Source organism: Asterias rubens, chromosome 9 (genome assembly GCF_902459465.1).
Source record: "Asterias rubens chromosome 9, eAstRub1.3, whole genome shotgun sequence".
NCBI classification, from domain to species: Eukaryota; Metazoa; Echinodermata; class Asteroidea; order Forcipulatida; family Asteriidae; genus Asterias; species Asterias rubens.
This window is the reverse complement of record NC_047070.1, coordinates 19,153,608-19,179,041: the sequence shown is the minus strand read 5'-3', so window position 1 is coordinate 19,179,041 and position 25,434 is coordinate 19,153,608. Positions and strand designations below refer to the sequence as shown.

Genomic DNA, 25,434 nt, shown 5'->3' with positions numbered 1-25,434 from the left:
GTGCGCCTTACAAATGCTGTGTTTTATTATTATTATTAAACCACAAGGGAAACATTATGCAAACTTAGCTCACAAACAACCTATTGTTCTACCTTTTCTCATTTGGAGACCACTTGCTTGAAATAGGATCTTGTTTACTTGACATGCTGCTGGATGTATCTGCAAAAAAAACAAAAATAGTGCAATTTTAAGAAAGGATACTCATTGAGTCGAATGGGTGGCTTAATAGAAATGCAAGAAAACTTTCAGAGAGGACATAGTAGTCAAATTTAGCAGTCCATAATTACACTATTACAGTATCGCACGTATCCAAAATGAGAAGTCAAGCGAAGACATATATTATTTGTTTACTATTCATTAACAAAAATCTTGAAACTAAAAATACACCAAAAACATTTTGTAAAAATGAAAAAAAAATCAGAATTTATATAATACAAATAATTTGAGTAATCACCCCCATGAGCCATGTACTACGAAACTACCACTCTTCAAAACAACTGTTTAGAATCCCATCAAAATGCATGGCTCAGAACCACGGGCACCAGTGAATTTAATATAATAATAAACGTATCCACAGGATACAAAGCACCATTTATTTTTACTTGAAGGTGAGTGGGACAAAGATTTTAAAAATTATGAGACCTAATCCTTAGTACACCATGTAATGGTTTACAAGGTGCTACGGCGCATTCAGCAGCCACAGCCAGGAACACCGGGGCGAACCCCTTCTCTTTTTCGATAAGTGCACCGAGTACTTTTACATGTGTAACACAACACATGGGACCAACGGCTTTACGTACCATCCAAAGGACATGGCAAAAGTTAAGTGTATTGCTCTTGCTTAAAGCCAATGGACACGTTCGGTAAACAGAATTGTCCAAGGCCCACACTTTGTGTATCACAGCTTATATATAAAATAACAAACCTGTGAAAATTTAGGCTCAATCGGTCATTGGAGTCGGGAGAAAATAACGGGAAAACCCACCCTTGTTTCCGCACGTTTCGCCGTGTCATGACATGTGTTTACTATAAATCCGTAATTCTCGTTGTCGAGAATTGATAATTGTTTCAATGTTTTCTCAAAAAGTAAAGCATTTCATGGAATCATATTTCAAGAGAAGTCTTTCACCACTACTTTCTATAAACCCTGTAAGTTATTTGTAAATCTGTGAACTTTTTTTTTGTTTCTGTACTGAAAGTGTATAATGGCTTTAAGGACACAAGTGTCACGGCAAGGGAATCAAACCCACATTCTGCTGATCAGAAACACCAGAGTTTGAATTCAGTGCTCTTAACCGCTCGGCCACGACACTTACTTAAAGTAACTAACTTTCTCATTTTAGGCCTATTCTTTTACTCTTGTTTATCCTTTGTACCAATTTGATGCATTATCGCATTAATAAAATGCAGGAACATCAAATTAGTATTGTTTTGTACTAAACATCGTAAGTAAAATGGAATTGTTTAAAAAGTTCAAAAGACCTAAACAAATGAATGGTTGATTTGAGACGAGTGTTTCCAAGGAGCTAAGGTCATAGTTGGAACGGTTAACTTACTCTTTTTCATAATCTTTGTGGGTATTCCTCGCAATGGTCTCTCCTCTGTAGTATTTCTGACCTGACTCCTAAAAATTGACAAAACAATAATTTGTTAATGATAATAGCAAAAAAAAGTCATGGCCCACAGTTACACAGAGCGACATTGTGTGACTTGTAACCTGAATTGTGAAAATTTGACTTGTGACTTGACTTGACTTGACTTGTGAAAATCTCTGGGGGAGGAAACCTGTGGGGGAGGGGGGAGACAGACTCTCCAGGGGGGGGGGGCAAACACAGAATCTCTGGGGGACAAGATCTCTGGGGGTTGAGACAGACTCCAGGGGGACACAGAATCTCCATGGGGGGGACACACAGAATCTCTGGGGGGACAAGATCTCGGGGGGGACACAGGGACACACGACAGACTCTCAAGGGGGGGGGGGACACACGGAATCTCCAGGGGGACAGAATCTCTGGGGGTACAGAATACGGAATATAACTTTACCTGCTTTTTGGTTGCACAGCTGTGCTTGGACCCGGTACATCATCACCGTTAGCGTTGATATCATTCAGTGAGCCCAAGAGGCCTTTTCTTATGGGGTGATGGTGATACTGAGCCCTCCTTACCCTCACGGGTACCTCTTGGGAGTCCACATCATCCTCCTCCTGTCTGTTGTTCTCTGTCAAGTTTAAGAACAATATCAAGTTAGATTGGGCAATAATAATTGTATTAACTTTCCTACAATGAATTAGGGCGTCATTAAAGGCAGTGGACACTATTGGTAATTGTCAAAGACTAGCCTTCATAGTTGGTGGATCTCTACATATGCATAAAATAACAAACCTGTGAAAATTTGAGCTCAATCTGTCATCGAACTTGCGAGATAATAATGAAAGAAAAAGCACCCTTGTTACACGAAGTTGTGTACGTTTAGATTTTATGCAAGCCTGAGGAATCCTGTAAACAAGTGAACCAGAAACGCCCGAGGTCAACCTGCACTCTTCCTTCGTATAAGTGTTATGGGTTCTTTAATGGGTGCACCACTTATCCATTTTTAGGCAATGGTTGCACAACTTGACTTCTTTGCTTGCAGCGAAACAAGGCAGAAATGAAACTTATACAAGACAAGAACTGGATGCTAAATAAGGAACACATTGTGTAAGGCAAGAAAAGAAGGCTTTCATTTTTTAATCCTCGGTTGTACAACAATAGGATGAAGGTCTAAAAGTGTGGATTATACAATAAAAACCCCCAGAAAAAGATTTTGAGGATAATAATAACAAATAACAAATAAACCATATCAATGCGCTTTACAATAGTCTCCTTGTCGTTGGGCCAATAACAGCCCTTTAATCTTTTTCATCTCCCTATAGGGAGTATACAGCCTCGAGCTGATGAAGCGCTCCGAAGGCCTTTTCATTCACAATATCAACCTCTACCCTCGCAGGTACCCATTTATACCCCTGGGTGAAGAGAAGCATTTATAGTAAAAGATCTTGCTCAAGGACACAAGTGTCACGACCGGGATTCGAACCCTCACTCTGGTGAATTAGCACTAGAACTTGAATTCTAATGCTCTTAACCACTCGGCCATGACAAATCACCCTCTTTGTACATGGTGATCGAAGGGTCAAGTGGTTGGCACAAATGAATGACACTCAAAAAAGAACTTACTTACAAGCCTGGGAAACATAGCTGCTTAAAGGCAGTGGACACTATTGGTAATTACTCAAAATGATTATTAGCATAAAACCTTTCTTGGTGACCAGTAATGGGGAGAGGTTGATGGTATAAAACATGGTGAGAAACGGCTCCCTCTGAAGAGCCATAGTTTTCGAGAAAGAAGTAGTTTTCCACGAATTTGATTTCAAGACCTCAGATTCTCGTAATCAACCATCTAAACGCACACAACTTCGTGTGACAAGGGTGTTTTGTTTTTTTCAATATTATCTCGGCATTTGGACGACCAATTGTGCTCAAATTTTCACAGGTTTGTTATTTTATGCATATGTTGAAATACACCAACTGTGAAGACTAGTCTTTGACAATTACCAATAGTGTCCAGTGTCTTTAACATTACTCATGACCTAGCGAAAACATGCACCAAATATTGACTTCAATCCTCATTCGTGAGATTTACACACAAACAAGTCTGAAGGTCTGGAGGACCGGTTTCATCACCTTCTGCAATACAATGGTTTCCGCAAGGCACTGTTAACTCATTCAAACGAAGCATGTGGGTTGGCAGGGTTCTTCTCATGCTGGCGTAGCATATCAGTTGATGCACGCAAATTGTGTGCCGATTTGCGCAAATGATTTCACCAATACAAATAGGATCAGGAGGTAATGGAAATATTGGTTGCAATCTCCCTTTTCCTGTAAGACAGTTGTTGTGTAAGCCCTAATTCCTCACCTTTGTCCTTTGGCAGACAAGAATACACATGCTGCCACCATTGTTTATCGTTGCATTTTGTCAATTGGTGGTATAAGTTTGATCAATCCCAGATTCCAATAGCTGATTATCTGCCAGGACTCTAAAATGTATAACTCGGGTTTTGCAATTTACATTGAATTTGAATGCAGTCACATTGTTTTCTAACTGTATTGAACTCAATTTCTGATGGTTGAATCAACAGAGTGAGTTTGAATACTCACCATGACACTTGGGTCCTTGAGCACTGCATTTAACCATAAGTGCTTCTCTTAACCCAGGTGTATACATGGGCTGAGACAGTATTGTGATTGCATTTAACCTATCAGCGCTAACTTAAGCAACTTGGGGTTGTGTGCTCCCAATTGAGCTGAGAAAATGAGAGGAATGGTCTTAAAGACACTGGACACTATTCGTAATTGTCTAAGACCAGTCTTCTCACTTGGTGTATCTCAACATATATGCATAAAATAACAAACTTGTAAATATTTGAGCTCAATTGGACGTTGAAGTTGAGAGATAACTATGAAAGAAAAAAAACACGAAGTTGTGTGCTTTCAGATACTTGATTTCAAGACCTCAAATTCTAAATCCGAGGTCTCGAAATCAAATTTGTGGAAAAATACTGCTTTCTCGAAAACTACTTCACTTCAGAGGGAGCCGTTTCTCACAATGTTTTATTTTATCAACCTCTCCCATTACTCGTTACCAAATGAGGTTTTATGCTAATAAGTATTTTGAGTATTTACTAATAGTGTCCACTGCCTTTAACTGTGCCCGATGAAAAGGAATAACAACATTTGGTTTAACCAGTACACCAATGTGTGTGCACTGTATACTCAATACTTTCCCCGAGCACTATAAAAAAATCACAGGCATATTACTAGGTGGGATTCGAACCTACGACTTTGGCAATTCTAGAGCAGTGTCTTACCAACTATTATAGACCAACGAGATTGCTCGGTATAATGTTAGTGCCTTAGTCTACTTTCTAGAATATGGGTGCTATATAGACGATGTGACCTATGTTTACATTCAAACCGCCCTCTGTTGAAAAAACACTGTATACGTCATGTTTCGCCGGGCAAAAAGACACGTAGTCATGGTAAGATTGCATACACTTTCTGGCTGGCTACCAAAACACAAAGGTTTTGCCCGTCGGTATGCGCGCGAATCATGCTATGGTTTTCGTGTGACCTCAGAGGTCACATCGTCTATAAGAACCAAGTTATTATGATACACTTTAAGATGTGAAGCCATTCAACCAAGCTGGGAGCCTGTTGTTTGTTTATGTGGCAGACCTGACCTAGCCCCATAAATAGTATCAAACATCATCATTCCTTTCTTTATGTAAGTCTTATAATGACGTACTTTATTTTTTACCAGAGTATACTTCAGAACTCTGAATACATCAAGGTCAAAATTTAAAGTCACCTGGAAGTGGTATTTTTTCAAAATAAAGCTTTTGTCACTAATATATGTGTTTTGATGAGTGGAATGTGAGCCGAGAGTAGACCCCGACCCGAGAGGGCGCTGTTCAATCGAGGCAGACTTTGCCTGTAATGCGTAGAGTAAACACAATTGCAAAGGACATGTACGGACCAAGTCGTGAGTTTGTACGTTTCAAAAAAAGATTTTTGGGGTTTTTTTTCCGGCAATGCCGACCAGGTGTATTGCTGCTGAATGCAGAAGCTGCTGAATGCAGAAAAACACTTTTTGAAACGTACCAACTCACGACTTGGACGTACATGTACTTTGCACGTGTGTTTACTATACGCATTGCAGGCAAAGTCTGCCTCGATTGACGTCACAAAAGGGGTAGGCGGAGTGAGCCCCCCAAACAACTTTATATATTTTTTAAACATATAGATCGTGACAAACAATTACTAAAAAAATTGTTTTATTGTTCGTAAGCATATACTCTTATGTTTGAAAGAAAAAAAATTCTATTTCCAGGTGACTTTAATGAAGCCAAAAATATGCACCAAATAATGCCTTTGAAATAAACTTCAACCTTAACTAGTTCAGAGTTTCCAAACTTCCAGAGTGTACTCTGCTAAAAATGAAGTTAGTAAGAATTGGGTTAAACGCACTGGACACCTTTGGTAATTGTCAAAAACAAGTTTTCTCACTTGGTGTATCCCAACATATGCATAAAATAACAAACCTGTGAAAATTTGAACTCAATTGGTCGTCCAAGTTGTGAGATAAGAATGGAAGAAAAAACATCCTTGTCAAACGCTTGATTTCGGGACCTCAAATTCTACTTACTGAGGTCTCGAAATCAAATTAATGGGAAATTACTTCTTTCTCAAAAACTATGGTACTTCAGAGGGAGCTGTTTCGTACAATGTTTTATACCATCAACCTCTCCCCATTACTTGTTACCATGTAAGGTTTTATGCTAATATTATTTTGAGTAATTACCAATAAGGTCCACTGCCTTTAAACAAACACTAAGAGACGATTAGTCTCATTTGTCTCATGGGTTAAAATATTTTGATACTCCGCAGAATTGTAGGCCCTATTAAAGCCATTGGACACTTTTGGTAAACAGTATTGTCCGAGGCCCACACTTCGTGTATCACAACTTCTATATAAAATAACAAACCTGTGAAAATTTAGACTCAATTTGTCATCGGAGTCGGTCGAAAATAACGGGAAAACCCACCCTTGTTTCCGCACGTTTCGCCGTGTCATGACATGTGTTTAAAATAAATCCGTAATTCTCGCTATCGAGAATTGATATTTTTTTAATGTTTTCTCAAAAAGTAAAGCATTCCATGGAATAATATTTCAAGAGAAGTCTTTCACCATTACCTTCTTATTTGTAAATCTGTGAACTTTTAAATTTTTTTTCTGTACCGAAAGTGTCCAATGGCTTTAATTTACTAGACACAATGTCAACATTTGAGCTTCTTCTTTACTGCTAAAGATATCACACAGCATGGTTTAGTATTCAATTTAAAAATTAAAAGACTGCCGGACTTGTCAGGTCTTTAGTTTACAGCCTCGGACTAAAATCACTGGTCTGGGGACAGTGGTCCAGTGTAAAACTCAAGCCATGTCGAACCAACACTCTGGTGGTCAGAAGCACCAGAGCACGAGTCCATTGTGGTTGAACCCTCACTCACAACATGCAACAAATTGAGCTAATGAGAAATAGAGGGATGTCTAGTTGGTATGACACTGCTCTAGAATTACAAAGGTCAGAGGTTCAAATCCGTCCGAGTTATATGTGATTTTTTTTCCCCCCACAAAACTCAGGAAACTACCTTGTATACAGTGCTAACTCACATTAGTGAATAGGGGTAAAACCAAAATGAACATATTCTTTATCCCCGATGCTAATTTAACATCTATTCATAAATACCTCAGACAGTTTCGCTGTTTCTATTGGGGGAGAGCGCGTGTCACGTAGGGGTATTTAAACGGTTTCATAATGACCAGCTGGAGCTGTTTATGACAGGTTTTTTCCGGATACATTTAGATGCATACTACTACGCGCATGAATGCAGATCTGAAAACTGTCTCAGTCTTAAAAATGCAACACACGTCAGAGCTCAAGGACAATGGAAAACGGATAAGTTTTACGGAGTTTCAAACTTTATAACCAAAAAGGCATTTATGAATGGGAATAAAAGAGTAGTGACGCTTTCTTAAACTGCCGTTAAAACCTTGCAGGGTCATGGTAGTGCCATAAAGGCCCGAGCTGAACGCACGGCCACGACCCTGCCGGTTTTAAACGGCAGTTTAAGAACTCGTCGCTTCCCTTATTAGAAGGATGTTTCTTACCTTTTGGAGGTGGTGGTGGGGAAACAGGGCCGTTGCATTCTGATGCGTGGGCCTCTATACGATCCAACGGGAACTTAACGCCACATAAAGGACACTCCACACCGATCTGTAGAAAAAAGGATTTTAAAATTATCAACAGACTTCGAATTAAGGACACTCCACACCGACCTGTAGAAAAAGGGATTTTAAAATTATCAAAAGGCTTTGAATTAAGGACACTCGACACCGATCTGTAGAAAAGGGGATTTTAAAATTATGAGCACACTTCGGATGTTGTTCAGGAAGGGGCACAACAATTTCTCTTTTCCGTGAGGAACAGGTTAAATTGTATTTTTGAACTTTGCAAAGGGTACCACAGGCCCGATACTTCACGGATTGCCTCTGTGCCCCTTGGTCATTGCCTTGGTGCCCTTGAAATGCTCCAGTAGAAATTTACAATTTCCTCATAGAGTGCCCTTTACCAAGAAGAAAATGCCTTGGTGCCCTTGCCCTTTCCAATCGAAGCATATAGGCCTGAAAGGTGCTTGCTATTTGAACCAGAAACACCAGGGTTAACCCCTACTCTTCCTGTCCTCTATCAGAGGTTTCCAACATCTCCCCCTCCCCCCTCCAATCAAACTTGTTGGCTTACTGCGGAGCCAGTATTTAGTGGAACCTTCCTGCATCTGTGTAATTTCTGGGGTTACTATGGCACTTAATGATTTTTAGGCACATTTTTCCGATTCTGAAAAGGGTGGGTAAACTTCATACCTCTTCAACCTCATCTTCAACTGTAACAACAACGTCTCCTCCTTCGCTAACCACCTCCTCATCTCCATCTTCATCCAGTTCTTCTTCACCATCTTCAGTCCGGTCAATCTGGTCATCATCTTGAGGTGGTTGGCCGATTTCATCCTCGATGTGTTCGTTCTCGTCCATGCAGGTCACATCACTGTCCGCGTCATCATTTCCCGCATCCTCCTCTTCCTCTCCAACCTCCACCACGTCCTCATCCTGAACCCTTTCCTCCTCGCTGCAATCTCCATCAGCCTCCTCACCATCCCAATCATCCACCCTCTCTTCATGGTCATTGAAGCGTTCAGTTTTACCCCTCCCAACCTTCTGTTTAGACGATTCAACGGAGGCCCTCTGTGGTCTGAAGGCACTTAGGTTGATCATCGACGATGCACCTTCAGGAGGTTGTGATCCTCCACTTGATGTGGCTCTACTTGTATGTTTCTGCTGCTGTGTCTTGAGTTTTCCAGGAGTGGCACTTTGCATGTTTTTCTTGACCCTACTTTGAGATATCTCCTGTACCTCCTCATCTAGACGTTCCTCCCAGCTACTCTGCTTCATCTCGTCAGGTTCTGTAGATGGAAACATCTCACCATAATAAATTAACCTCTTCTCCTCAAAACTTGGCCCAAGGCCATCGTACTCGTCAACTTCAACTTCCTTGTCTCGACTCTCAGTCCTTATATTTTCCTGTGAGGGTTGACATTGTTGGGAAGAGTCGGCAGGCCCTGAAGAAATCACCGACTTCTCACTGAATGCGTCCTTATCGGTGTCCTGCAAACTTCTCATCTTGGTATGTTCTGGTGACAGCAACTCCTGAGATGTTGCATGATTACTGGATTGAGAACGATTTGTGAATGTTGGCATTACTGCTTTCTTAGATCGTGCTGAATTATTTAGAGAACTTTGTGCCAATAATTGCTCATCAAAGCTATCCGTTTCACTGTCTCCCCCGAGGGTCGGTCTTTGTTTCTTTCCGTCAGTTTTCTTAGTGGGGCTTTCAGATGCTTGCTGTTCATCCGTTTCGTCGTCGTTAGTGGACACTTTGAAAATATCGGTGATGCTGTTCTGACTGTCTGCTCCAGCTACGCAGTGATGAGGAGAGAAAGATCTTCCAATAGCAGAGGAGGGAGTTAGTTGAGACTTGTGAGCTGTCCTGATTGTCGGTTGGCTCCTATCAGAGTCATCAGGACAATAATCTTGCGTCTGTGATTGATCCTGGCCTAAGGTTTGAAAGAATGCCTCATTATCGTCAGGTATAATCACATCTTCCTCTCGCTCCTGAAGATGCTGACTCTTCGTCTTGAGCATCTCGACTACGTCTGAAGCAGATAGCTTCTGTCGTCCCTTTGTCGACAACTTGCTCCGTCTGACTGGGATAAAATCCGAGTCCGAATCATCATCGGTTAAATCAAATTTTGTTGTTCGCCTAACGAGTCTTGTCTTAACTGGAGTGTCCGACGGTCCCGCTTTTATGTGATTGTCAGCAACGGCTATATCTTCCTCGTCGCTATCGCTTAGAGCATAGTATGTGAAACCCCTACTGCCACGCTTCCGAAATACAAGGGTATCGCGGAAACAGTTACCAGTCGCCACCGGATTTCCCATAACCACTTTGGTCAGTGCCTTGCTTTGAGCCCGTCTAAGGCGACTGCAGTACGCCTGAATCAGCTTATAGACGACTTTTGTGTAGGTGCACTTGCTGGAATTCAGAGGGGCGTAGTACGGGTGTTTCAGATGATGAGGCTGAAAAAAAAATCAAAGAAATTTTTTTATTTCCAATTTCTGTCTATTAGCCCCTTTCATAAACCATTTATTCTATTGATAAATTGTTCATAATGCAGGCATGATAATTGGCTCTTTGAAAAAAGTAGGACAACTTTATTCAGTACAACAGGGATGAGAGTCATTACTAACAAAAAAAGTTTGAAACTTGGATACAAATTCAAAGGTACGTTAAAATGATGGCATTTCTACCGTTTGGTAACCCCTGGGGTTATAGATTCCTAGGAGCTTTTGGAAACAGTATCCACAGCACTAGAGAAGTAGAACAATGAGCAGGATTTCTTTACTTGTGGAAACAATATGTTGTCTGATTTTTCTTTACCAGGCCGACATAAAAAGGCAGATTCAGCCAAAAGTCTGAACAACCTCATCCCCGGTTCAATGACTGGCCTACATGTACATCTGTTTAATAACAATGTCGCTGATTTTGCCGAGGCAAAACAAACTAAAAACCAACTTAAGAAGGGAAATTATCATGCCTTCATATAGACAAACACATTGATTACTCGTATTTACAAATGGCAACCCAGCCCAATAGTGCCCTCAAGAATTCTCTTTGCTATTCTGAAAACTGTGTGGCCATGCAATCTTTGTTTTACAACTATTTTTCTGCAGGGATATAAACCGATCGTTAGCGACAGGTCAGCGCATGACAGAGTTAGCAGAATGGGAAGGAAATGGAGATGGACCTTTGGTGGCGGGTAGTCGTCTATTTCATTGTAAATTTTTCCTGAATTCAGTTCTCCATAAAACTCAAGCTTTTACATAACCCCATGTTTTGAAATATGCAAAAAATGTATTAAACAGAGTGAAAAGGCTAAGGGCCATTAAAAATAGATGGCTCACCTTCCTGTGGTAGTTAAAACGCAGATGTCAAGTCAAACAACGGCATTCATGTAAAAGAAGAAATATCACGCAGTTATGAGTTTGAAATGTAAAAACCAACTTCTTCAATAATGAATTTCAGACTTTTCAGTGCAAAGAAGTTTTTTTGTTAATATGATTTTTTAAAAGGCTCTCCAAATTGGTGGCTAGGACTCGGATTTCAATAAATTATTATCTCGCAAATTTGATGACTGATTGACCTAAAATTTTCACAGGTTTGTTATTTTGTGCATATGTTGAGATTCACCAAGTGAAAACACTTGTCTTTGACAATTACCAAAGGTGTCCACTGTCTTTAAAGGAAGGTAAACTATTGGTAATTGTCAAAGACAAGTGTTTTCACTTGGTGTATCTCAACACATGCATAAAATAACAAACCTGTGAAAATTTGAGCTCAATTGGTCATCGGAGTTTTGAGAAAATGATGAAAGAAAAAACACCCTTGCTGGACGAATTTGTGTGCTTTCAGATAGGAATAAAAGACTTCTAGCTAGAAGTCTTTGATGATTTAAGTGAGAAATTTTTCCTATTTCAGAGTCTATGCTACTTCAGAGGGAGCTGTTTCTCAAAAATTTTTATACTATCAATAGCTCTCCAATGCTCGTTACCAAGTCAGTTTTTAAGTTAATATTTGTTTTGACTAATTACCAATCGTGTACTTTCCCTTTAAGCATACAATGCTCGTTACCAAGTCAGTTTTTAAGTAAATATTTGTTTTGACTAATTACCAGATGTGTACTTTCCCTTTAAGCATCCTTAGTTTCATTACCAGACACATTTAATAACACTATACTGATTGTCTCGTTCTATGATCACCTTGTATCGACAAGTGGAATGATCTCAAGATCTCGTCTTTCCTCTTCCGTCTCCTCCTCCTCCTCCTCCCCGGATGATCCTTCCTCATCCTTGGTCATATCAATCTCCTCTAGACTCTGTTCATCTCCTTCCTCATCCTCACTCTCATCAACATCTTGAGCAGAGGGTACCTTTCTTGTCTTAGAGGGGTGGTTGTGTTGCGAAGAGACCTCGCCTTGGACGGTGCGTTTACGAAGCCGAAGGCGACTACGCGGTTCTTGTGGTGATTCTTTAGTGAGATGCCCGACTCTACAGAAAGAAAACATCTGATATTTAGCTTCTTAGTTCAGATAGTCCACTCAATCATTTAAAATAACAAAGTATAACATTACATGGGAGAAAAGTTGATATTTTAAGTGGGGGGAGGTCTCCTAAAAACAAGCTCATTGGATGGAGCCCCCCCCCCCAATTTGTGAACATACATACGTATCTATGAGAAAGAACAATGCAAAGAATAGACGGAAATAATGGGAGACTTTCTGGGACGATAGAGGGCAGCAGACTTACCGGGTAAATCCATTGTTCTCAGAATTATGCGCATGTTCAGAACTACGCAAACAATGGAAATTTACCCGGTATGTCTGCTGCCACCTAGCGTTGGAAAGTCTCCTATTTAAGGCACACAAACTAGCCACACATGAAAAGACAAGGATAAAACACACAGGACAACACAGTAACAATGGTAGACTGGTCCTCTGTCTTTATTCTCAATGATACAGACAGGTGTTGGTTTGTGTTGGTCTTACAGAACTAATAACTTCATTGGATAAAGGTGCAGTGACGTATGCTTTCCGTATCTGTGTTTTGATTGGTCCGAGGTAATAGAATAATTTGGGGGGGGGCAGCTAAGAGCTGAATTGCAAAGGATGCGGCTACAACGTGTTTGAGAAGCAGGCATGCAAGCGCGGACCATTATGACCACGGACCACAGCCAAGATCGAAAGTGTTTGATTTTTCCCGAGGGAGGAAAACCTGATGTTCTGGAAAACACTTATGGCACAGCAGAGAACCAACGCACAACTCAACTCACATATGGCCCTGGCCGGGAATCGAACCGGGGTCACCTTGGTGAGAGGCAAGCGCTATAAGCACAAGCCAACCATGCCATAATGTGAGTGCAGCTGACAAACATCATCATGGTCCAATCAAAACACTGATATGGAAAGTTAACTTTCTGTCGTTATGTTTTTATTAAATCAAAAACTAAAATTCAAATTTTGGATTTTGTAATACAACTTTCCAATAGTTGCACTTACATTTCTTCGGCGTATTGATGCCTGCTAGTTTCAGGTTGACTGCTGTTGATTTTACCTCTCCGCTGAAAAAGAAAGTTTGAACAAAATTTGATATAAGACAATTTATAAAAACATTTTAAAGCAAACAGGAACTTTGGTTTTCAATGAGCTCACTTCGGAACAAGATTCAATTTTTTTTTTTCAAGATGTGGAGCTCAAATTAGGAGGTCAGGGGTCGATTTCACACAGAGTTAGGACTAGCGCTAACCTACAACTCCTGACTGGCTTACACAATTGTACTATTCTGTGGTCTCGAAATCAAATTTGTGGATATTGCTTCTTTCTCGCAAACTACCTTACTTCAGAGGGAGACGTTTCTCACAATATGCTATACTATCAACAGCTCTCCATTGCTTGTTACCAAGTCAGTTTTTAAATAATTATGAGTAATTACCAAATGTGTACCTTCCCTTTAATGTTGGTTCTCTCGTAAGTATTAAGAAAGTGCATGTAAAAGTCTGTCATATATAAAATCGGACTAATATTCAAATATAAGATATATAAAAAACCCCTTCCTTGGATTTGTCACAAAAATCGTTTAAATAAACGACCAGCCAAACTTACCTTTTCAACGGAATCAGTTCTTTTCATACAGAAACTTGGCGAGCTATGATCCCCATTATCCACCCCTTTCTGTTGAGATAGATCATCCCATTCTGGACTTTCCATCGCATCTTGCCACTCATTGTAATGCTCCTGGCTGGTTGGTTCCATTTCTAAAGGGGTAGAGTGGCTGGAACTTGATGATTGTGGTTTGTCTTCCTACAATCAACAAATTCAAAATAACAAATAAAAATTGAGTAAAGAGTATTCATTTTAAAAGTGTAAGCAGCTATTCAACGATGTGTAAATGATGCAAAACATTTTCCCTGGAATTTTAAAAGCAATTACATAAAGATTATGGTGGTGTCTTGGCCGAGGGATTAAGACCACCAGACTCAAGCTCTAGTGTTTGTTTGTTTGTTTTTATTTCCAAAACTCACAATAAATAATCACACAACATACACGAAAAGGAACAAAGGGTGATAAGAGGAGGGCACCAGGAAAAATCGTTGGCTTGACTCTTTATAATATAAATTAACTGGTTTGAGTTTATAAAATTGTGGGTTCGAGTCCTGGTCATGACACTTGTGCCCTCGATCAATACACTGTAACACAATTGCCTCGTCCTTTGGATGGGACATTAATTTGTAGGTCCTGTGTACTACGATTGGTAGTGCACAAAAAAGAACCCAAAACATAAATTGTGGAAGAGTAAGCGGTTATTGCATAAATAGAATCATAAGAGCAGCAGGAAGGATTCTTGGGGAGTTGCAGTCACTTGTTGACAAAGCATATGCGGATCTGCTGGCTGGCAAGCTAACTATGCTCTTGTCAGAAATAGGAATGTTTCTGACAATAATTACAAAAATCTGGACAATTCTAATAAAATCAGAATACTTGACAGGTACATTAGGGTGTTTATGTACTAAGACCAGTCAAGCAAACATGGGTAACATTTTCACTTACATGCCACTCCGAAGGCCCATCAGCTGCCCGGCTACCCCTACTGGAAAGAGATTTTCTTTTGAGCTGCGATGATTGATTTTCATTGAAGCGCCGTTGGGGTTCCAGGGTGACCCACTCATCTTGTGATTCAGATTGGCTTTTTTCTACCTCCATATCGAGCTTGCTGAGTTCTATCGCACGCTGCAAAAAATACAATCGAGAAAGATATAAAATTCAAATATTTGATGATTTTGTGGTTCAAAAAGAAGACAAAATAGACATTAAACGTTGATATGAGTTGATCAAGCAGAGCATCTCACAGACCTGTATGCTTCGTTTTTGAAAGGGAAAAGGCACCAAGGCATTTTCTCCTTAGTTAAAGGCAGTGGACACTATTGGTAATTGTCAAAGACTAGCCTTCACAGTTGGTGAATCTCAACATACGCATAAAATAACAAAACCTGTGAAATATTGAGCTGAATCGGTCATCGAACTTGCGAGATAATAATGAAAGAAAAAAACACCCCTGTCACACGAAGTTGTGTGCGTTTAGATGGTTGATTTCGAGACCTCAAGTTCTATATTTGAGGTCTCGAAATCAAATTCGTGGAAAATTACTTCTTTCTCGAAAACTATGGCACTTCAGAGAGAGCCGTTTCTCACATCGACCTCTCCCCGTTACTCGTCACCAAGAAAGGTTTTATGCTAATAACTATTTTGAGTAATAACCAATAGTGTCCACTGCCTTTTAGGGCACCCTATGAGAGAATTGTAAATTTCTACTGGAGCATTTCAAGGGCACCAAGTCAGGAGGCTTGGAGTCAATCGCCTTTGCAATCGCCTTTGCTGCCTCCGTAAAGTATCAAGGCTGATACGAGCTTATACAAAGCAAGGCTGGGTCTGCTTCGCCAGTTCAAATCCAATGTTTTAGCAGCGGAATGGAGCGGGTCACATATGTTAAATTGGCATTAGGGATAAAGAATCTTGCTGTATTGAATCTTTGAAAGGAGACAAAAAAAACAATAAACAACAACACTTGCCTTCAGTTCTTCTTCTTCTCTTTGTCTTAAGTCGTCTTCATCTGTAACAGACAACAATAAAAGTACATCAACCTTTAAGCAGGGGGGTTGGCAGTACCTAAGACAGTAACCACTCATCTCTAAGATTGCCAACTTGGTTTATAGCACCACAACATTACCTTGTGAACGCTTTATTAGGTGCTATAATGGTCTTAATATATTTTGTAGATCTCATTTGTATTCATACATATAAAGGGTGTCGTGGCCGAGCGGATAAGAGCACCGAACTCAAGCTCTGGTGCTTCTGTTCAGCAGAGTGTGGGTTCTAATCCAGGTTGTGACACTTGTGTCCCTGAGCAAGACACTTAACTATAATTGCTTCTCTCCACCCAGGGGTAAATGGGTACCTGTGAAGGCAGAGGTGGTTCTTGTGATTGATTTAGCCGAGTAGCACATATTAATGTTGCACAGGCTGCATACTCCCCACCAGGGAGCTGAGATGGTTTAAGGAATGATTAAAGGCCCAGTGACCAGGGGTAATAATGTGAAGTGCTTTGGGAGCCCTCCGGGTGTGAAAAGCACTATATAAAAACGGGTTATTATTATTATTATATATTTGGTTTGCGGTAACACCATGTGTGTATCTACTTGCCAGGGTAGAGTTTGTCCTTAGAGAACTGTCTTGCTTTATTCTACTGCCGCGGAGTAGATGTTTGGGGTTCGGGAGATTACTCAGTTATGAAAAGAACTGTCCTGCTTTTTTAGCTATTACCCGGGCGGATGGTATAAGAAAATAGGCTGGGGCTACTACTTTAGCTTATAGGATCGTGATTAACTGTACTACCGCGGAGACAGTTCTTAAATTGGTCTCAACGTTTCGACTAGCTTGCTTTAGTCATCCTCGGGAGATACACACATGATGTTCCCGCAAACCAAATATATATTGATACCTCACCATGCAATGCCTCAAATCCTATATTCATAAATAGCTCTGAAAACTCATTGTAAAAACACAATAAGTTTCTTTGAGACGCCTGTTAATAATAATAAATAATAAAAGGTACTTATAATGCGCTTTCCCAAAACATTAGGAAAGAGGTGTTTTAAGTTTTTTCTTAAAAGTAAAAACACATGAAGAATTACGGACATTAATTGGGAGATTGTTCCAAAGTTCAGCAGCAGAGTGTGAGAAGGCGTGTTCGCCATAAGTTACTCTGGATTCAAGAGTGTTAAGCCGAGTTTTATCAGAAGAAGAATGAAGTCCTGGACGGTGAGTTTGGCAAAGAAGAAACATATTAGACAAAACGCCCCTCCCGGCCGAACGCCTGGTCCGATTCGGCCAGAACTTTCGCACACGAGAGAGGACGTACCCAGCAGCGACCCCTGTGATCGGGGGCCCACCCGGTCGATGCCGCCGGGCGACGCACCTTCCCGAAGTTTGCGTAAAAACCACCATTTGGGGCGTTGTAATGCCATTCAAACATTTAAAAACAAATAGAAGAGTTTTGAATTAGATGCGCTTCTCCATGGGGAGTCAGTGTAGTTTATCGAGTAAGGGAGATCAATGAGCTGTCCAACAGTTAACAATGAGAACAAGTTTAGCGGCTCTGTATTGAATACCGGTGAGGCGTTTAAGATTTGATTTGGTGATTCCAGACAACAGGGAACCAGGGAATCAGGGAATCAGGGAGTGAAGTTTTCTGTTGGTTCAAGCTTTCTTTGTTCAACCACAAATCATTAAGAAAAAACATTATTTTGTTTAAAAGACTTACGTCTCTGCTCGGCGCCTTGGCGATTCTGGTTCTGGGCTTCATGACGTTGTTGATGACGTTGAGATCGTTCTGCCTTTACTGCAGTAGCAGCACTGGACCTTCCCATCGGCATCTCAGTTACAAAGTCAATCTGGGAAATAATCAGAATAAAACAAAATCATTATTAATTATTATAAGAAAATAGAATTAGCTGTTGCAAACAACTTACCAACCAAATGACCGAGAGTATAAATGCAAAAAATAGTTAATAGCCTGACGTTTCGACCCTAGCAGAGTCTTTCTCGAAGGCTAAATGAAAACGCAACAAACATGAACAGGTAACTAAGGCTAAATGACAACACAACAAACATGAACAGGTAACTAAGTGAAACAACTTGTTTCACTTAGTTACTTGTTCATGTTTGTTGTGTTGTCATTTAGGTTTCGAGAAAGACTCTGCTAGGGTCGAAACGTCAGGCCATTAACTATATTTTTTATTTTTTATTATACTAATTTTTGTTTTTAAATAATAATAGTAATACACACTTATAAAGCTGTTCAGACATTTTTACGAGGTGACATTCTTACGTCATCGTCACTGTCACTATTGGTGACATTGCTTGGGTCAATCCTCTTTTGGGCGTTTCCTGTACGACGAGATCTTCTTGCAGTCGTCTTTTTATCATCACTGTTGCCGTGGCTACTCGTATCTGCAAATGCGAGGGCAACTTTGCGTTTCACCATTCTGAAGAGTGAGATCGAGTCTGTGGACAAATAAAGGAAAGGACAGTCACCCAGTGGAATAACTGTCTGTGTGATGGCCAGATCTAATTAAGTGTTGAGGCAATAACTTAGAGCACGTATGAGTGTGCGACATGGTTAACTGAAGGCCACTTCATAAATGTTCCTGTGAACAAAATGTTGCCAAAACAAGGTCGCCAACACTGTCAGAACCGAGTTCTAAAACAAACAGAAGTAAGTCCTGAAACCAGAATCCTTTGATTATTTTATTCACTTAAACTGTACACGTTTTATTTTACATTCAAAATTATTAACAGGCAATTATATCAAAATAGAATTAAGTAAATGATAAGTTAAATACAATCTTCGTTTGAATTCAAGGAGCTTCCTTAAGAAGTCACAATTTTTTTAGTACTCCTTTTCTTTCTTTCACTGATGTTCAACTTTCACATTAAATCTTCTAATTCTGTCCAGGTGGACTTGCGTTACCAAAACACTTTTATCTTCTCTAAATTTCACTTCAACGCAGTGGCCGTCTTTCAGATATAAATTACAACAGTATAAAAGGCAGTGGACACTATTGGTAATTATCAAAGACTAGCCTTCACAGTTGGTGTATCTCAACATATGCATAAAATAACAAACCTGTGAAAATTTGAGTTCAATCGGTCATCGAACTTGCGAGATAACAATGAAAGAAAAAACACCCTTGTCACACGAAGTTGTGTGCGTTTAGATGGTTGATTTCGAGACCTAATAACGAGGTCTCGAAATTCATGGAAAATTACTTCTTTCTCAAAAACTATGGCACTTCAGAGGGTGCCGGTTCTCACAATGTTGCAATGTTTTATACCATCAACCTCTCCCCATTACCTGTCTCCAAGAAAGGTTTTATGCTAATTAATATTTTGAGTAATTACCAATAGTGTCCACTGCCTTTAACAGTTTTGGTGTATCTTCCACCTTAGCTGAATTTAACAAATCAATTGACGAAAGAAATTAAAGCAAATGGATACTGATACTGGTTCTGGCGCTTGGACGTCACTGTCGGCTAGGTTGCAGGCACTCTGTCCCTCGAGACTCTTGGCGCTCTGGCCTTTCAGACGTTTCCCTGTCTTCTATGGACTCTGCATACCCTGGCTTCAGTACGTAGCCCCGTGCAACAGTCCTGGCAATTTCAGTCATCAATATCATTCTCAATTTTTTTCGTTTAATCTCCAATCCTCACTCAAGGCCATCTATTAATAAAAACAGTGAGCCCAAACTATCAAACCATGGCAATACATAACTTTCATATCTTAGATCTGTAACAATACCAAAAACTATTGTTTAGTCCCAACTTGGTGATGAGAGTTAAATAGCTACCAGCAACTTTAACAGTGGCAATTTTCATACAGTTTCAAGAAATGCAAGGTTATTGAAAAGCAAAATTCTCCTTCAATCACACCAAAACTTTCACTTCAAAACTTTAAAGAAAGAGTGGTCTGTTATGAAATAAAAACACAATGAATTTAGTCTGCAAACTTCTACTTCTTGATTTGACAATGTTCAGTTTTGAGGTAAAAGGAATTATAAAACTTACGGTTTCTCAATGCGTAGTATTCTTGGGTTGTGCTGGTTAGGTCTCATACATGTTTCCGCTGGCTTGCGGCAACACCACGTTAAAATGTTTAATGACTTGCCTCAGTGGCTGATTTTACTGAGCTTTGGCTTCGGCATAAAAACTGTATGCCAACTGATGCACAAGTCAGTTTAGCTACATGCACTGGTTGGTGGCTATATCGCAGAACCTCACTCGCCTCTCACTCTCAGCTTTTGAAGTCAACTGCCTTCGCACAGCATTTTCACATATGTCCTTTCTCATACACTCTCTTTGTTTTCAGCCCAACCCTAACTACTTAATCCTGGTATTCTTCTACTATTCTATATTCTACGACTAAATTGAAAATAAAGGGACATTTACAATCAAAGTTTTGCAGCCGATTGTTTAGGCTACGCTGTTATTGTCACTTCTACGTGCTACATTAAGCCTAAAGAAATCCGAGTTAAAGATTTAAAGAAACATTCCACCATATGAACAAAGTAACTAATGGTACAACAAAAAGTACGGTGTGTGTGCAACAAAGGCTGGTTCCAACAAAAGGAACATACCACATAGTTGACAGTGCACGCAAAAAACCACGGCCTGAGTACCTGGTGATCTAAACTAGTTTGGGTTATGCTAATAAGACTATTCCATTAAGTTTGTAAAATGGGTAAGTTAAAATAAGGACTGGTTCATTTTAACTACAGGTAAGTAAAGAAAATAAAGGCACAACTTAAACCACATTGTGACAAACACTGCACTTTATAGGCACGACTGGACTAGGTAAGAATTGGAAAACTTTCTGTATCCTGGCGTCCCTTGCCAGTGCCTAGTGGCATAGTTACTATAGTTGTAACCACCACTACTTAAAGCCCAGGTTAGACTCCTCCGTTGCATGCAACGCGACAGAGTCCAGGGTATAAAGGTCCTGTACCATTGCAAAAAAAACCTCAAAAATCTGTTAAAAATATTTCTAATGATTTTTGGGGTTGAACAAAGAATTGACTAGAGTGGGATTCGAACCAACGACCTCCGGATTAACGTGGCGGCGCTCTACCAACTGAGCTATCTAGCCCTATATTGGCGGTGTCCCTATTTTGTCAATATCTTTATTCGGGGGTGCCAACAAATATTTCTACCTAACTCGGGAGTCTGAACTTTTACTCACATGTTCCTTGTCGTTGGAACTCCAAGCACGCATTATTTAAAATTGTTAAATTTTCTCCTTTGGTGTTAATATTTTGTGAAATGAAAACTGAAGTTGATCCCACGTCGTGCACTAACTTCCGTGTAAACACTTTCTACCCACTGATCACTGGCGGCCTACTATTTGCAGCCAAAATGCCGTCAACTTGTGTCAACCACACTAAGCAGATGGATAATAGTCAGCGAGCAATTTACACAAAGCGCAGAACTATTCGATACCGAGCATTGATGTCTAGTGCCAAGACTCTATGTGCTGGAAGCGTAATTTTTTCCCAGGACAAATGAGGCCACTTTTTACCATAAATTAGCGCATGCTAACCGTCCCAAGAAAAAAAATATACGCGCGCAGGAAAGCGCCCTCTGTTGTCCGCACATGTACAAGAAGCCCTGTGAAAAAGCAAGATGGCGGCAGACGGCTTTGCTGCTTAAAAAAAAAAAAAAAATCACAAACAAAATACTTGTAACCGAAATTCAACCTGAAACTTATAAAAATTCTGCTTGAACTGGAATATTTTACAGTTTTATACCTCCTGGATTTTAACATGTATATTGGAGGAGTTGAAGGCAAGTTAACGGCACCTACCCAGTTGACGGGAATAGCAGCAAGATAATGCACTGTAGTCAAAGCCATGCGCACTTGAGCTCACACTATCAATTGGTACACGATGATCACATCGCCAGTGCAGAATTTCGACATATTTTCGGAAATAATTTCTTCAACGGTTATATTTGTTAGCTGTCAACTCAATGAGAATATAGTGAGGGACACTATGAATATCTGAACGGAATTTCAACTTCTCAAATCAAGTAAAAAATAATGATAATTGTAGTCAAATATGTGTTCGCATTGTAAAGAACCTTTATAATTATACCCAGGACGTCAGTGCAGTGGCACTGACCGACGTCCTACCAGTGCTACACTACTTCATGTGTTTTTGGGGGTCACTGGCGCTTTGCCAGCGGGTACCAGCCTACTCGCTAGCTGAACTGCTGAGCAACGACCAAGTGTCCGCTTATGACGCACTGTTGCGAACCACCCCTTGTATTGTACAGAATGATTTAGTCCAACTCAGTCGTGGCTCGGCAGTTCTGCAAGCGTGTACAGCGCTTGGTGACCAAAAATGAAGCGTTCAATGCATATTGAGGAGTCAAAAAACATGCAATGAAACAGAAAAACAATCGTGGGTACTGAGCAGAAAATTGCATTTTTGTTAAGATGTCTTTTAATTTAACTCAAAAAGGCAATACAAGCATCATGAACTTTGAGTGTGTAGGGTAATAAAAAATGAGGGAAACAATACGGAATTTTATCCAAAATGAGTGGAAAAGTGGTGGCGCCATACGGAAAGTTATCCACAATTTTATTTGTCATCAAGCCCAAATAAGTCCAAAGTATTAAAAGTGACCAAAATGCTGCCTACACTTACATACAGTTTACACAAACTTGAAACATGCATGACCCGGCCATGCACGCACCATCCATTCCGAATCCATGTGCACACAAGTTGAGTTTCTAGACTAGTGCTCATGTGCTGGCACTTGTTTTTCTACATAGTCAAAACAATAATAAAAATGCGAGTAAAACCAAATTTGTACTCAATAATAACAGTGTATACTTCGCCCGTATTTCCTATACTTACTCATACACTCGTCATCGGCTTCACTTTTATTGACATCACTTTGTAAAATAAGTTTTCACGAACTCACTTTTTACTCATGTCAAAGCTCTACTACCTATCGTATGTACATGTGTCGGTACGCACATGTTTACCTTTGTGTGTATATGTATATATAACTTTTTCATGTATACTCTCGCAGAGCCCCGCGCGAAAACTTGAATTTCATATCCGACGGCTGATTTATGTGTCTGTATCTGGGTCGTGTGTGTGTATGTGTCAACAGAGGGCGGTATTCCAAAACACCGTTATATTATTATTCCTCCCGACACATCCTGCTCACATCCGCCGATGCAATCGATGTTAATATTGGGTATTCCCCATGGATATTATTTTTTCCCCGCAATTATTGTTTAAGCCACACAAGGTGTAAAACGTACCGACAAATTTAAGATGTTCGTCAGTGCTTTACCTGAGAGTAGGCACGACTGAAGGGCGACGATCTTAATTTTTCAACAAACTGATTTTTCTAACATTAATTATAGCAATTAATTGGGGGAGATTTCCCCCCCCCAAAAAAAAAAAAAAAAAAAATGGAAAAAAATTGTTATAATAGTTAACAGGATATCCTCATTGAACAAGGGTTCATTTATGTTATAAAAATAGTTCTGAGGGTTTGCGATTTTACATCTTTTACAAAAATGTTGTTTTTCCCCTTCAAAGTTTAAATCTAAACTCTCGGTTGATGTCACTTTTCCTTTTCAGGTTCATATGACGACACGTGACCAATTTGGTTTCATTTTGACGCTATGTCCTTCTTCTTATGTCAAGGTCAATTCTCTTGCCAGAATACTGCAATCATGTAAGATAATCCTGTATGTAAATATTTCCGCCATGATTCATTGCGATTAACTTGTAACTGTAATCTCCTAATGCGGACCTTGCAGTTTGGGGAGAAAACCCCACGATAGTCCCTATATGCTTAGAAATTAGTTTCAAAGGAAAGAACACTACATTCTGCATTGATTTTTTTCCAAACTAAATTTCGGGTATAAGAAGTTTTTCAATTCCTTTAGTTGCTTTTATTGTGTATGAGGAACCAATAGGAGACTTTCCAACGCTAGGTGGCAGCAGACATACCGGGTAAATTTCCATTGTTTACGTAGTTCTGAACATGCGCATAATTCTGAGAACAATGGATTTACCCGGTAAGTCTGCTGCCCTCTATCGTCCCAGAAAGTCTCCCATTCCATGCAATTATTGCGAACATTGTTTTGGGCATGTAAAACCTTGTGAGAAACGGCTCTCTCTGCCTGATGTAACAAAGTTTTTGAAAAAGAACAAGGCTGTTTTTTCTTTCAATATTCTCTTGAAAACTTTGATGACCAAAATTATTGAGCAAATTATTTTCACGGGTGTGTTATTACAAATATTATGCATGATGTTGGGACGAAGTGAGAATACTGGTCTTTGATAATCTCGACGTGTCCAGTGCCATTAGTTGAAGCCCGGGTATATCCTAAAATAAACTTCCAAAGTGTGCAAAACAAAAAAATTGAATATCATCAAAAATACACTAAAAAAAATGTGTAAAGGGGGAATTAATAATTGACTCTTGTTAGTTTTATCATCTGCTCAATTTGGGGGGAGTCCTGATGACGGGCCACAGGACTCCCCCAAGTGAGCAGATCGGTTCGCAGATTTCATAACAATCGGAATGCCCCCTCTTTAACGTTACAGATTGGGCCAAGATTGTTAAAAATGCCAAAGAGGAAATCCTCACTGCAATACAGTTAAGGAAATAAATCTATAGATAGAATTTAAAAGAAGTCTTTGTGTTATTGCAAGCGGCTCTTTCAGTGTTGGCTAATACATGTATAGGGAAGTCATCGACCATATTGGCTAACGGATGACATCATTGGCTCGAAACTAATCGGGAAAATGTGAGAAGGAACTGGACTTTTTTAAAAATACCTTTTGACTGCAGATTTATATATGGCATCGAAATTAATCTTTACACTGTGAATGAAGATGTTCTATCCTGTAAAAGTTTCATATTCATTAGTCATCAAGCTTTTTGGGAAAAGGGGAAAAATCTTAGAGCATTTTGGTTTTCGAGGGGGTGGGGTGGGGTTGGGGGTCACGTAAATCCACTTGTACATGTGCTTGAACTATTTTCGTGAAATTGTTTTACTCACTTCTCAACAAACTACTATTTGACGGGAAGCTTTCTACCATCATTATCTTAATATCCTTAAAGGATTTGGGTACTTTCTGTAACACTAAACACAATGTCCGCAGATTTAAACTTACCGTTTGAAGATAATGATAGTCCTTAAAATTTAAGTTGCTGAGGTAGTGTAGTTTTTGAGAAATGAGTTAAGCAATGTCAAGAAAGTACGTTTTTACATGCTAAAATAATTTTCGTCCCATGAGACGAACATTATTTTCATAACATTATTTAACTCGTTTCTCAAAAACTACAGCACCTCAGCAAGTAATATTTTCAGGGGAGCTTTCTACTATCATTCTCTTTTAACTGTGTAGTTTATTGTAAACTTGTGGCCATTGTTTTTTTTGTCCTACAAAAATTACCCCAACTCAATCCAAGTCATAGGCCCCTTAAGTGCATAATTTTTGCGCTGATATTGGTTTATCTGAAAAACAAC

General features: G+C 39.7%; 1 protein-coding gene across 1 annotated transcript in view; it reads right to left on the bottom strand.

The window, feature by feature from the left end:
* The window catches only part of LOC117294316 (trichohyalin-like), a 28,202-nt gene extending 5,317 nt beyond the window's left edge, over positions 1-22,885 (bottom strand). Inside the window, exons 1-14 of the mRNA XM_033776676.1 lie at positions 22,790-22,885; positions 18,206-18,381; positions 17,639-17,768; positions 15,888-15,928; positions 14,869-15,048; positions 13,924-14,121; positions 13,321-13,382; positions 12,026-12,313; positions 11,171-11,174; positions 8,516-10,285; positions 7,766-7,871; positions 2,044-2,218; positions 1,557-1,624; positions 93-159 (exon numbers count right to left, since the gene is read on the bottom strand). Coding sequence (XP_033632567.1) covers positions 93-159; positions 1,557-1,624; positions 2,044-2,218; positions 7,766-7,871; positions 8,516-10,285; positions 11,171-11,174; positions 12,026-12,313; positions 13,321-13,382; positions 13,924-14,121; positions 14,869-15,048; positions 15,888-15,928; positions 17,639-17,768; positions 18,206-18,381; positions 22,790-22,793 — 3,269 coding nt within the window. The 5' untranslated portion in view covers positions 22,794-22,885. The remainder of the gene's footprint in view (positions 1-92; positions 160-1,556; positions 1,625-2,043; positions 2,219-7,765; positions 7,872-8,515; positions 10,286-11,170; positions 11,175-12,025; positions 12,314-13,320; positions 13,383-13,923; positions 14,122-14,868; positions 15,049-15,887; positions 15,929-17,638; positions 17,769-18,205; positions 18,382-22,789) is intronic.
* Positions 22,886-25,434: the final 2,549 nt, after the last annotated feature.